The sequence below is a fragment of the Centruroides sculpturatus genome, unplaced genomic scaffold (genome assembly GCF_000671375.1).
Source record: "Centruroides sculpturatus isolate CEXI.00-Female unplaced genomic scaffold, Cexi_2.0 scaffold44, whole genome shotgun sequence".
Classification (NCBI taxonomy): domain Eukaryota; kingdom Metazoa; phylum Arthropoda; class Arachnida; order Scorpiones; family Buthidae; genus Centruroides; species Centruroides sculpturatus.
The window spans coordinates 470,225-485,602 of record NW_019384307.1 but is presented as its reverse complement, the minus strand read 5'-3'; the positions used below and the strand labels follow the sequence as shown (position 1 = coordinate 485,602).

At 27.1% G+C, this 15,378-nt stretch overlaps 1 protein-coding gene across 1 annotated transcript in view; it reads left to right on the top strand.

The window, feature by feature from the left end:
- Positions 1-13,560, top strand: part of LOC111619514 (F-actin-capping protein subunit beta-like) — a 78,211-nt gene extending 64,651 nt beyond the window's left edge. The window contains 3 exon segments of the mRNA XM_023361248.1: positions 1,274-1,390; positions 4,239-4,304; positions 12,738-13,560. Coding sequence (XP_023217016.1) covers positions 1,274-1,390; positions 4,239-4,304; positions 12,738-12,911 — 357 coding nt within the window. The 3' untranslated portion in view covers positions 12,912-13,560.
- The last annotated feature ends 1,818 nt before the right edge of the window (positions 13,561-15,378 follow it).

Sequence of the window (15,378 nt, the reverse complement as noted above, 5' to 3'; positions counted from 1 at the left end):
TGTTGAAATTTTTCTCCGTTGCGTGTCGCTTCGCGTTGAATTTTTGTCGATGTTAAGCCTAACGTATACTTTTTAAAATAATAATCGTGGCTATTGTATCGTTAAAAATTATTTCTTTATTTCTTACAAACAAAATAAATATATTGAAAAATATAAAAACCAAAAAATATATACTTTAGAAGATGATCTAGTATCAAAAACGTTTGATTCAGCATGACACACAATTCTCAGAAAAACACCACACAAAAGTGCCAATGCTACCAGCTAAAAAACACACCAACAAAAAAAAATATCAGAGTAGCACAAGATATAGCCAAAGATTGCAGCGCCACAGCACTAGTGAAAATTTAAATTTGCCAACTGGAATGCTTTCAGATAACCGACGTTTCAGATAAACAACACTCTACTGTAATAATATACACTAAATTCATTGACTATATAAAAGTAAATTATTGCATAGTTTTGTCCCCGTCATGGTTTATAAGAAATTTCCATGCTGGTGATAAGCTTGTGCGGCCCTATCATTAATACATGTATTCTTAACAGTATTTTTGTATATGGCTATTTTTTCTAGTTTTTTCAGAGTTCCTGGAGGTTTTAATGAGTTTTGCATCTGTGAAATGTACATTATTTGGAAGTGCTGTCATAATAGTTAGTGATGTGGTGCTTTTGCCTTTACATACATCATACTAATGTTCATTGAGCCTGGTAGGAAGATTTCAGGATGTATATCCTATATATTTGCTGACCCTGTTTTCTAGACCTAGAGTAAAGGGTATTTTGTGTACTGCTGGGATCATGGTAGGTTCTATTGGGTCCTTGTCATTAAATCGCAATAAATCATAGACCATACTATTGTGCTTATAAGTTAGTTGTTTATTGCCCTGTCTAATAGCTTTTTTGAAGGGGCTATCAAGCAACTTGTTATATGTTACCAGTGTTGTAATAGATGAAGTGGACAAGAATCCAATTACAGTAATATAACTCATGATATTGGAAAGATTTCCAGATATTGAAAACGTTCATTAATTATAATTTTTTTTAATTGTCAAGAAATTTTTGTACAATTTTTTGGAAAAATTTGTCCAACTGAGTTAGCAAGGTTTACTGTACTTTTTTGGTTTTATTACAAATTAATTTTAATTTAAAATATATATTTTTGTTATTATATTGTATTTTTTGTGCTGCTATTACACTTATTAAAATAATTTTACATGTTTTTACAATTATATTATTTATGAAATATTGAAAATATTTTTATTTTGCCTTGCAGGAGAAATCTAGTGGTAGAAGTGCTAATTATAAATTAACGTCTACAGCAATGTTGTGGCTACAGACAAATAAACCTGGATCGGGTACTATGAATTTGGGTGGGAGCCTTACACGACAGGTATTTATAAATAAATGCTTCATTACTTTATAATTGTTCACATTTTTTAATTAATAATTTGCATTCTGTACATATAAGTACAGAATCATATTGAATTTATCATAAATTTATTTCATTGTTTTAAATTTAAACTTTTCCATGATTGCTATCTTTATAAATTTTTATGGAAAATTTTTCTTTAAACTTACAATTTTAGGGTTTAAACCAATGAAAAAGAGTTACAATATTTTCAATTTAAATTTTAATTAAATTAAATACCACATTTTTTTTAATAATTAGATTAGATATTATAAACAGATAATGGAAACCAGCCTATTTTTTCATTTTAAATTATTTTTTCAGTTGTGTTAATTAATTATATTCTTATTTTGCAACTCAAATCAATCAATGCATTCTTGGGAAAAGTAATAGAGATCTATTGAGTTTCTTAGATAGTTGGTGTTAAACTATTTATGAATGTCTAGATTATCAGGGTTAATTTATTTTGACAGTTTTATTCACATGTCCCACTTTGAAACAATTTTAGATCAGTCAATCAGTTAATAATTACATTGATATAAACTCGAATTGCTTTTTGTCCTTATGTTACAATATAAGACAATGAGCACTAATTTTTGTTTCAATTATTATCGTAATAATTGAAATAAAAACTAATTGTATTTTTGTAGATGCCTGTATATCAACCAATATATAATAAATATGTCTGAAGAGGGACAGACAACCTGTTCAATGTTTGTTTTGTTTAGTTATGGCAATGCAACACTTGGGTGTTCTGCCTTGGGGGATGCCTTCTGGGGGGTTTTTTAAGGGAAACTGGCCCCTATTTAGGATTACAGACATGGAGAAAACCTGGAAAACTGCATGTGCCAGCCCATCCGAGCAAGGCATGAATCCAAAATTGAACTCCTAGTATTCAGGGTACGAAGACCACTTGGCCACTGGTGGGCCCAACCGCTCTGAAATGCATGCCAATGCCTAATAAATCTGTATCTCTGACTCCTGTGTAATTTTTCTGACTATGTCAACATTGTGTGATAAATTCACTGTAGTAGTCAAAAATTAGTGCTCGTTGTTTACATGTAGTTTATTAACCAATTCAATGTTGAAATTTTTATTTGTTGCCTATGACGGACGCCATGTTGAATTTTCGTCTATGTTAAACCTAAATTTTTTTAAAAATAATAATCGTGTTTACTGTATCATAAAAAATTATTTTTTTATGTTTCACAAACAAAATATATATATATTGAATAATATAAAAACGAAAAAAATTTTATTTTAAAAGTTCGTTTTAATATAAAAATTGTGATGCAAAGCGACATCTAGTATCAAAAACGTTCCAATGTAAACACAGAAATATTCGGGATCGCCCACACAGGTCAATGAGGTCAACCCGAATATTTTCGGGATCAACGTAGGACAGGTTAAGAGCAATCATGCATTTCAGTTTATTTTCTTCACTTAGAGATTATTAAAAATTTAATTTTCATTAATCTAACTTATTATGATCTTTATATTATAAATCCAAGAAGTTTAAGCAAACATGAATAAAATAACATTATAATAAATTGCTGCAAATTGGCAGAAATGCATGTTAAAGCATTGTTCTTATTTAGCAAAAATACAAGTAATCCTGTATCTTTTAATCTTGCAAACTAAGAATAATTTATTATTAATGCAGACAGTGAAATGCTACAAAATTATCATGAATTATAAATCTAAATATATAAAATTGCATGTCCTGACTGACTGACTGACTGGGTGACTGATTGATTCGTCATCGTCCAGAGCAAACCACTGAACCTAAAGAGGTGAAATTTGGTACAAAGTTAGGATATGTCATGAAAATGCACACTAAGAAGGGATTTTTCGAAATTCCCCCACGGGGAGAGGGAGAGGATTAAGGCTTAACCCGAAGCACAGCTTCTACTGTTTTAGATGCGATTTTTTGTTTTTATCTGCGTTTTAGTAGGGTATGTCATGAAAATGCACACTAAGAAGGGATTTTTCGAAATTCCCCCACGGGGAGAGGGAGAGGATTAAGGCTTAACCCGAAGAACAGCTTCTACTGTTTTAGATGCGATTTTTTGTTTTTATAATAACAACTAATCATTGAGAACTTAATGAAGTACCAAGGGAGGGTTATTTCTATCAAATTGCAAATTTGCACGGGTGAAGCCGCAGGTAACAGCTAAATTAACAATATGAGAAAAGATTTGCTAAAACATAATTAACAATTTTTTTAAATCAGATTTAAATAATTATAGTATTTTTATTAATATAATATTATTTTTATCTGTGAATATTAAAAGCTTAGTGTATTTTAATGTTGAATCCAAATAAATACTGAGTATCCTTTAGAAATACTTTATTTTTAATAGTAAATTGTTATGAAATCACTTTGTTCTTCTAGTAAATATATTAGAATAGATTTATTCATAGTTTCATATACAGATATTAAGATGATTTACTTTTTGAAAATATTGCAATTTTATGTAAAACTAGTCATTCAAAGTTTTCTACTTTTCTTTTGAGATATTTAATAAATTTGTATAATTATCATAGCATTGAAAGTTATTCAAGCTATCAGAATTCAATAAAAGAAATTTACATGAGTTCATTCTCTTGTTTATTATTTCATTAATAGTTTAACAAGGTAGTTAGATTTTCTTGTTTTAATCTGTATAACTTCATTGAGTTTTGCAATTAATTAATGGGTAATTCTTAATGCTAATTAAAATTGTCAATAATTAATTATCAGAAATGTAAGTATCTTCTGTGGTTGATTTCTTCATCAGAAAATTCAATTGTAACAAGTCAAATTCAAATAATTTTTATACTTTTTTAGGTTACAATGGATAATTCAGTGAGTGATGCTAGTCCTCATATTGCCAACATCGGTAAAATGGTAGAGGTAAGATATTTTAAAAATTCTTTTTAATCACATATTACTTTTAAAAAACATATGATAGGACATAATTTTTACATTTTATTAATATGAATAAAATTATAAAAACAATCATAAACATTACTTTAATAACATTTACAAATTTTGATGTGCCAAAATACATTGTACTTAATAATGAATCAAAATTGCAGAAAAATTGTTTAAATATTTTGTGCTAAAAAACTTAATTTTTTTTTATAACTGAATAGATTGTAATAAAAAGTGATAGCCTTTTTAAAATTTAGGTGCATTTGTCATGCTGACGTCATCTGTGCAATAAATATGCTCTGTAACAATGTAATGATGTTAAAAAAGAATATGGTAATCTAGTCTTTAATATAAAATGGAATTAGTTTTCTAAGATAATCAAAGATTTTTGCTTATTAAATTTCTAAGATAATTTAAAGGTTAAAAATATCTTTTTGAATTTCTGTTTCAAATTCAAAAAGATATTTTTAATGTTTAAATCTATGTTCAAAAGCAATTCCATATTTAGATCATCTGTAAGACTCTCCTTAAAAATTATTAGCATTGTGTCTTATGGATGTAAAGCTTTTAATGTTTAGAATTTCTTCAAGAATCAATAGTATCTGAAAATAAAGCTAAAATACTTTAAAAATGTTATTGCTTAAAATGATAGACATCTAGAATTAATGACCTGTGATTCATAATTGTCTTTCTTTAATTATGGATTCAAAGATATTTTATTATTTGTTTGCTTTGAGTTTGATTATTTATAAACTGTTCCATCTCTATGTATTTATTAGTTATCATAAAACTTCATAAAATTTGCCATCATATCTATATAAATAAAAATGTAAATGTTTGTTCAAAATCTTAAATTTCTGAAAGTTCTTAACCAATTGCTTTGAAAATTTGACACAATGTTGCATTTGAATACGCATGTGTTTTTTATATTATATAGATGTTGAAATTCCCCCTGTGGGGAGAGGGATAAAATTAAGACTGACCATGAAGAACTGGGCTTCTATTATAATATTTTAGATGTGTTTTTGATTGCATTTTAATAGGGTACATCAAGAGAATGTACACTAAGAAGGGATTTTTCGAAATTCCCCCGCGGAGAGTGTTATACATTTATAATAGATACATTTTGAGCCACAGCTAGTTGATAACTAAATCAAAATTGGAATTTACATAACTAAACATTATATATTTATTTTATTTTTTATTATTTTTTATACTTACAAATTAATAAAATAAAAACATGTTTCCCTTTATTAATAAAGGGGAAAATCTTTATTATGAAGGAAGATTCTACTATTGGATCTAGCTACAAAACAAAATAAATGAACATTACTTTTATGCTTCTAGAAGAATTTGAATCTATGTCATATTCTTCTCAGTTGTTACACTACAGATGTTAAAACAAAGTTTTTATGGGCTAATAAAAATTTATTAACCCATAAAATTATTAAAAATTTTGGAACAGTTATGTACTACACATATTTTAAGTTGGCACTTTAATGTCATTAATATGCAAGATCATAAAAAACTGATAATGTTTGAACATGATTATTAAATTTCTTCAACTTCTTTCTGTAAGAAATTACTATCAAAATTTACTTAATTGACATTTATAATCATTCATTTTTTAAATACAGTATATTTAGTTATTTTGGCTCTTGATTTTAGATAAAAACATTTCATTTATTATTATTTCTTATTTTATTCTTATATTATTTTAATATTCAATATTTTGTAATATAAAAGTTTGTTTTATTAAAACTGTTTTTGATATTTTAATTTATTCTAATATGATCATTTCTATTGTGTTCTTAATTTTAAATTTGTTTGACATCATTTCAATTTGTTAATTGAGTTGTCCTAAGCTGAGGAATATCTTACAATCCTAAAATGAGGATGATCAGATGTTGTCTAAAAATGTTTTGAAAAGTATTGATTAGCTGAACTAAACAGTTGTTTGATTTATTTATTTATTAGCTATAAATGACAATATTTTTTGGAATATTGTGAGACTGATGAAATCATTGTTGTCAATATTGTTCTATAAAATTTTTAATATTTAAAAACTAAAACTTTGTTTGAAAATTATAATCCTGAAGATGGGTTTTCATTTCCTGAAAAGATGTCAATACTGTTTTATTCTTAATAAAGCATTTACTTTTTCTGGAGTTCTATATCTAAAATAAAAAGATATAAAATGAATGCTGTAAGTAACTAGGAAAGTATTTTCACTTGATGATAACAGTATGAATATTATTAGTTATTATGAAAGCAATAATGTAGTATTTCATATAGCCAAGCATTGTGTGTGTATTGGTTAATTGATTTCAATTTTAGCTATTATAATTTAATAGTTTTATAATTAAATAATTAAAATTTTTTTAAAGTATTTTCTTGTAAATGTTATTTAAATTATATATGCTTAATATTAGTTTTTTATTATCAAACTGTGTACAACAAAACATAAATTAATTTTTATTGTTAGATTAAACTTATGTTTTTCAAATAAATAACATTTCTTTGAAAAGTTGAATTTATATTGATTAAACAATGACTTTACTTTGTATTTGCAATAAAGAATAATTTAAATTTTATTATTTATTTTATCTATTTTTTTATAAGCTGTAGGTTATTCCAAACATTATTGTAATTCTTTAACAAAAGTATTATGTGTTGTAATACATTTATGGTATATTTTACATGTTTAGATTTTATGGCATGATTATATGTCAGCATGATATTCATTATGCTGACATATAATCTGTGAAATTAGTATTCCACAAATTTTGTGTTTTTTCTAGATGTATATGGTATCAACAATGAGTATCATCTAATTTTATACTTATATATGTTGTAAATATTTTTACATTTTAAAATTTTCTATACTGTCTTTAGTAAATTTTTAAAAGTATAGTAGCATTATCTTCCAGAAATAAATATTGGACATAGAGATTTTTTCATAAAATAATTTATAGAAGTATATTAAAAATTACTTTATTTCTTTAGTATCTCTCATACATATTTAAATATTGACAGCTGTCTGTTTTAACATCTAAATGAAGAAACTCAATGATCATTGGAAACATATTTTCTTCAATAAACAGAAGAGAATTTTACAATTAAAAGTAATAATTTGCAAACATCATTATTTTTAATTGTAAAATATTATTTTCACTTATGTAATGACAGAAAAATTTTTCCAGTAGTAGCTCCATTTATAGACCAAATTAAATTTTGAATGTTTTGTAGAGTAAACTATACAAAAGTTAATAAGAAGTCACCTGAAAGTGAATATAATCAAATATATTATTATTATAAATAGTTTTACTTCACACATTACTTCAGAATGTGTGTATGTGTGTATATAATATATATATATATATATATTCCAACATATTGCATTCTGTTGTTTTATGCTTTATAATGTAGTGCAGTTTTTCATCTGTCAAAAAGACAGATGAAAAACTTTATACTGATAAATATAAAATACATTGATTGGCAAATTCACCAGACTTGACTTTCATTATTTCTTCTATATTTATTATCTTTTTTTATACAAGGTTTCATCAAAAAGTATCCAATCTGAAGTCAGAAAAAAAAAATACATGTATATCTATTTGGTTCAAACACTACTCTCCTTCAAAATAAGCCCCTTTTGAGTTTACACACTTCTTCCAGTGATGCTTCCACTGTTGGAAGCATTTTTCAAAGTCATTTATTGGAATCTCCATTAGGAACTTTGTCACTTTAGTCTTGATCACCTCTACATTTTATACATTTTATTTTGTTGTATAAATGAATGTAGAGAGAAAATGCATTTTATAGAAGCAAATTAATCATATAAATTATTTTTGATGTTTAATTATTACTTTATTGATTATAAGTATATATAATCCATTAAAATTCAGCCATTTCTATATATATGTTATGGACCAAGTGATTAATAGGGCATTATTTATAATGGCTAAAATGGCCATGCAACCTGATAAATATTGGTTAATTTATTAAATTGACCAGACATTCTGGATACAGCTACATTCCCTTTGGGAAATTTGATTTAAAAATAACTCCACTTTTTTCATTAAGAATTATTATTATTTTAATTATTTCAACATATTTTAAAAATAATGTGCAATCTTTTAAAAGTAAGTATTATTAACTGTGTGAGACCCGAAAGGCCCTGGGTCTATTTTATGAATTTTTATTGATAATATTAAATTATCGACACAAAATATTACTTCATTTTTTGTGAAAAACTAGTGTTTTAGACGTGGGAAAAACCAGATAACAGATGTTACTTCCTTTCACAGAAGAGAACATCCTCTGACTTTCCCTTATCTGGTTAAAAATCTCTCTCAGATGGGAAATGGTTACCCCTCATTCATTCCCCTTTCGTTCGTTCTCACGAAAGAGTTACTGGCCGATGATTGGACGAAACTTTTGAGATATAAGGGAATTTAGTCCGAATTCGGGGAGTTCAACGACGGAGTTCTTCGACAGATCCGAAGCATCTAAACTCCACGCAGTTCTCCTCCTGATGGCCAACGCCCTTAACAGAGTCCCATAGACTAAGTCCCGAGTCTACATGTAGAAGTGATACTTTTATACTTTGTGCACGTATTGATCTCCCATACGAAAGTAATATGAACTCTATCTACAAGGTGTCCTTTACCTACAGGGAAGAAGACGACGACAACTAAACAGGTCGTATGTTTTGGAAAGATTTTGTGAGCTCTCTCTCTCGATCGCGCATTAGCATAGAATAAGTCTTAGCCTATAGCTTGTTGCTTAATTGTCGTTCATTGATTATTTGTATTCGTTTTGTTTTAGAATTATTAAATTTACTTTTGTTAAATATACCTAATGTCTCTTCAATTGATCCCGAATCAGATCGCAAACGCATGTTAATCCGCGTATAATAAGATTGATTAACTGGTGTCAAGGAATCCTGACGAGCATCTGAACGTCGCTGTTCGGATCATAGAGCGATTATCGCCCTCCTATAAAAGTTAGAGAGCCGATCTCACGATCGCGCGCCGTAAGTGTCGTAGACTAAGACCTACGTCCTGGCTGATCTCACAACTGTATCAATTAAACTAATATTCAACAAACACACCCAGCAGGGAAGTAATACACAATCCAAATACACCTTAAACAGCTGAGATAATTTATTAAAACTAAACAAACGTTTTCTGTCTATTCAATAAGCCATCATTAGGTTAAATGCAAAATAGAATAAATAAGTTTAAATACAGAAAATAACAGAAAAATATAAATATGTATAAATATAAAATCACATACTGTACAATAAAAATATGAATACAAAAAAAATAAAATACATGAAAAAAATAAGAAATAACTAGGAGTTTCTAAAAGACTTTTTTACTATGTATTTCTATGCAGAAGGTAAATCTTCAGGATCTCTTGCATTGATATATGTATCTTCCAGCTTGCTCTTATAAATTTCAATTTTTTCAGTGCTTATTGTTAGTGTTGGGTAGTGCAAAGACATAACAATATCCACTTCATCCCATTATACTACAGGTTCTTCAGCCTGTGCCATCTGAGAAAGTACTGTGGTATTGGACCCCCTTTTAGATGTTATATTTATGTTCTTCAAGTCTAACTCCCAAACTTATTGTAACACCAATATAGTTTTTCTTAATTTGTAATTGTATATTCTCATAAGGTATTTTGTACACTCCTGCCTTTTCTTCCTTTCTAATGCTATCTTTGTCATTCCTTAAAATCCTGTAAAGGTTCAGAGTTCTTTTCAACACTATTCTTGACTTCTTGCAGTCTTCAATTTCTTTCATATGCCCTTTACACTTCTGCTATAAGTGAACTTTGTGATTTTACCAAGATCATTGTTTGGAGTTTTTGTTGTGCCTCTTTGATAGCTTCTAACCATTCCTGTTATCATGTCAGCTTTGTATCCTAGTATTTTGGCCACCTATAAAATTCTGTTGATCTCCCTTTGTCTATCTAAGACACTACTACAATATAGAAAAGCTCTTCTAATGAGATCCTGAAATGCTGTTAGTTTGTACTGGTAAGGATCATTCAGTTGGGATGGGATGTAGAGTTGGTTATGTGTTGGCTTGATATATACACTAGTGACTAACTGCCCTTTTTTAAATTCAATGCTAATGTTCAAAAAATGTATCATTAACAAACTTTTTTGTTCCATCCTCAATTTTAGATCGTCATTGTTATTATTGACCCTGTTAGTAAATTTGTTAATTTTTTGGTTATTCTTCCACAATATAAAGACATCATCCACATGTTTAAAATACACAATGTCCTTTTTGAAATTGCAAAGGGCACTTTCTTCAAGCTTTCTTATTTGAATAGGAAGAAAACGTTTGTTTAGTTTAAATAAATTATCTCAGCAGTTTAAGGTGTATTTGGATTGTGTAATTTAACTAATGTCAACAAAAAATATTACTAGCAAATTTATACTTCAATCAAAAAACCAACTTAAAGGAAACTTCTGGAATGTCAATTTTTGGTACAAATTATACAAAAAAGTAAATATTTTTAAAATTTATTTATTCAAGCAATTAAGATTTTGATCACATTTGGAATTGCATAATACAGTTTTCTTTTTAGCATTTGTATCTGTTAGATTTGCAATCAGTTTTGCAGCAGCATCAACTATAACCTTGACTTCCAGAAAGTGATGACATTCTTGCACATTCTCTAAGTGAAATTTCTGCACTCAGTACATCTCCAACAGAAATGAAGTTTTCTTTATTGACAGTAAATTAGTTTCTGGAATATAATAGATTTATTATGTCATGTTTGGTACCCAGTTTATAAAAGTTTTTATCTTCAACTGCAACGACACCTAAAATATTTTTTCTATCACTGCAGGCTGCATCTACATCTGGTACATGAATCCTTACAATGTCACTAACGTTAGCTGTTGGGTATTTGGGTATTTGAAATTTGATGTATTAATTATTTTTTTTTGTTTGCATTTTTAGATTAGACGATACCATTTTCCTTGTTTTAGACACACTTCTTATTTATTTATTTATTTTTTTTCTATTTTTAAATCAACTATTTTTCTTTGTCACTAGCTGTGTAATAGTAATAACATCCTGGTTTTTGGAAATCAGCATTGCTAAATCTTTTTCATGTGAAAGGAACATGTTTAAATATTTGAATATAAAGGAAAAACAATTTTAAAAAATTAACATAATGAATAACAGTAAAATACAAAATAAATAACTCAAAAATATACAAAAATATATAATAGAAAATATAGTAGTTCCTAATTACCTCATTTTCTATTATATGTTTTTGTATACTTTTGAGTTATTTATTTTGTATTTTACTGTTATTCATTATTTATGTTCATTTTTTTAGCTGTTTCTGCTTTATATTCAAATATTTAAACATTGTTGTTCTTTTTTCCTTTTATTCTATTTTAATATGTAGCCTGATGATGGCCTATTCAATAGGTTGAAAATGTTTGCCAAATAAAACGAATTTCAGCAGCAAAAAGGTTTTTAATAATATATTTTGAATTGTTCTGCTGAGTGTGAATTAGAGTACTGTCAAATAAGCTGATTTTGTTCTGACCTTTTGTTACTATTAACTCATTTACTCAGTTGTTGAAGTGGTTATTCGTATCACTTAATGATTGCTCCATGGTTGTTATTAAAGTGTCCGATTTTGTTTGTCATTATTCATAATGATCGGGCATTCTTTATAATGCCCATATTAATCACTTAGTCCATAACATAGACATTTTAATTTTTAAAATATCAAAGGTAACTTGGGATTTGTTGAAGTTCACTTTATGAGTGTCTGAATGGATTGATTAAAAGTATATGACCAAAACAGGCTCAGACAACAACATTGAATGATTTATTTATATGATATAACCAAAACCAAATGCTATTATTATTATTATTATTATTATTTTAAATCTGTGAACATTTTTTGGAAAACCAAATTCCAACTTCATATACAAATACAACTATATTTCAGAAATAATTGGAAATTCAATGAAATATATAAATTTGCTTACTAACTTATGAATGTTATTAAGTATTCATTATCATTGGATAATATAAAAATAATCTTCTTTCATGTAAATAATAATTCAATCATTTTCTGTACTGATTGATGTGTAATATATGTATTGTCAATTTAAATCAGTTGTTCTGATTGAAATATATTTGAAATTTTTTTTAAAACAAATTGAATTTTAAATGAAACCATAATTATTTATAATACAAGTTAATTTTTCATATCAAAATTTCAGATATATAAGAGAAATATTTTTCAGTTGATGAATATCTTAAATATTTAAAAAAAAAATAAAAATTTAATTGTTAATAGTCATTTTAAAGATTTGCTTTTATGAAAAATTACTCATTTTTAAATTTCTTTTTATAGGATATGGAAAATAAAATCAGGAACACTTTAAATGAAATATACTTTGGCAAGACTAAAGATATTGTGAATGGTTTAAGAACCGTGCAGCCTCTTTCTGATCAGAGGCAGCAGGCAGCACTGAGAAATGATTTGGCACAAGCACTGCAGAAACGTCATGGAAAAGGGGATAATTGAAATTATTTAAAATAATAATTTAGGAAACATTTGCCAAGCCTTTTGGCCAAATATTAAAAAAAAAGAGACTTTCTTACTTCATGCAGTGAAGTCTGCAGTACAGATGCAATGCTTCAAAAATATTAATTAAATAATTTTGCATTTAGTTAAAGTGACCATTACTTTTTCATCTTTAATGTTTTAATAATAATTGTGTATAATTGCATTTTTCTGAAGTTGGAACAATTATATTCCATCAGTAATTAAAAGCTTTTCACTTTAAATGGTGAATCTACTGTATACAGTATTTAAATGTAAATTGGTTTTTCCAATTTTTTTTCCTTCAAATAATTTTTTGGATATACCTGAGCTATTTCTTTTGTATTTTCATAAATTAAGTGATTTATCATCACTTGTAGTTCTGTAATATATATATATATATATTTTTTTTTTCTTTTATAAAATTTGGTTTAATCTGAATACATGTTATTCGTAATTCGGGAAATCTTTTCGTTAATTTTATAATAGTGCTTATTTCTCTGCAACTTAAATTGTGAAAAATAAATGAACAATATTTGAAGCAGGTAAGAAGTAACCAGGATTACACTTGGTCATGTAAAGTAAATTACTTAATAAAATTACATTGATTGATGATTGTTATATTTAGAAATTCAGTTATTATTATCATAATTTAAACATATTCACTGTAACATTTTCACTTACCCAAAATATTATCAAAAAAGCTTCTTAACTCTCACAAATTATTATTTTATATTAATAGTTTTTTCCACATAATTAAGAATCTATATAAAATCTGTGTTCACAGTTTCATACATAAACATAATTCAAACCATTAAACAGTCAAGTAATCAAAACATCAACAAAATAATGACTTATCAAAAGCTATTTTAATTGATTATGCATATCTTTAAAATCTGCTTATTGAAAATTTTTTTTCTATTTAATTAATTTGAAATTGCGATATTAACAAAAATTTATGATTTGTTTGTTGATTTTCAAATTCATTTTATAAACTAAAAAGTTTGTATTACCAGTAATTGTAGAGTTAATAATAATAAATTAAAGAATTAAATACTTTATGTTTAAGTAATAAGGGACTTTATACATATCAAAAAATAAATTACAGTAGACTCTTGTTAATCTAGCACTCAATTATCTGGCAATCATGGCTCTAGTGCAATCATCTATGTTCTTTTGTTTTACATGAAATGTTAATCATGTCACACATCTTGTTTTCCTGTTTACTTGGGTTTAATTTTTGTATATGGTATTGCATTTCAGCAAGCTGTTTTATTTGCCTACCTGCTTCCAAAAAGAATCAGTATTGAAGTGACAGGTCACGTCACTTATTCACTTTAGGCCTACACACACAGTAATCTGGTATCTTTCTGTCCAAGGAATGATCAGATTAGGAAGAGTCTACTATGTATTATGTCTTTGTCCACTTTGGATGCTGTCTTGTCCTACGACTCGTTATACCAAGGGAAGTGAATCACACAATTTCTAGGTAAAACACCTTTAATGTAACATAATCTTGGATTGTTACATGAAAGGTGTTTTACCTAGAAATTGTGTGATTCACTTCCCTAGGTATAACAAGTCCTAGTTCAAAAGAACATCCAAAGTGGACAAAGACATAATATGCAGTGCAGAACAGAATTATACACCAGTGTAATTTTGTTTTAAATCTCTTGAATTATTTAGAGTGGATAAAATTTTACAGAATTATTTAATGCTGTCTTCTAATGATTTACACCAAATATCATCCTAATCAATCAATCTAAAAATTAATTACACAAAACAGCCATTTCAGCATATAAGTAATTAAGGACAAGAAGTACATATTTAAATTTAAAGAGTCTACTGTATTTATTAATTTGATAATAGTTTATTAAAATGATGTTCTATCATCTTATTTGTTCAAGTCTTGTTTTAAACATAAATGTATATTTCAGATTTTGGTTATACTTTTGTTTGTTGATCAGATAGCTGTTGGTAAGCTATTAGTTTACTGTTGTGGAAATCTGGCTTTAAATCCAATCTGTGTGCTCATTACTTATCATGGACAATACATGTTTGGGATGTTTTCTATCTCTCATTCAAACTGATCAACCCCATATCATAGGTCAGGAGGTGTCTTAAGTTAGTTAATGATTTTTATTAGGAGTATTGGTAACTATAGAAATGAACTGAGTTAAACTTAACAAATAAATAAATATTATTTAAAACAGAAAATAGATTTTAGTAAATTAATTTTTAGTTTTCATAAATATCAAATACAGTAGAACCTCCATTATCCGGATTTTCGATTATCCGGATTGTTCAAAATAAACAAAAATTTTACGAATTTGCTGATTTGCACTTGGCGAATTACGATACTGTTTATGTACGTGATGGAATGCATGACTTTTTTTTGTTTCAACATCTCACCCGGCACAGTGGCCGTAAACTCTTAAATATATTTTGC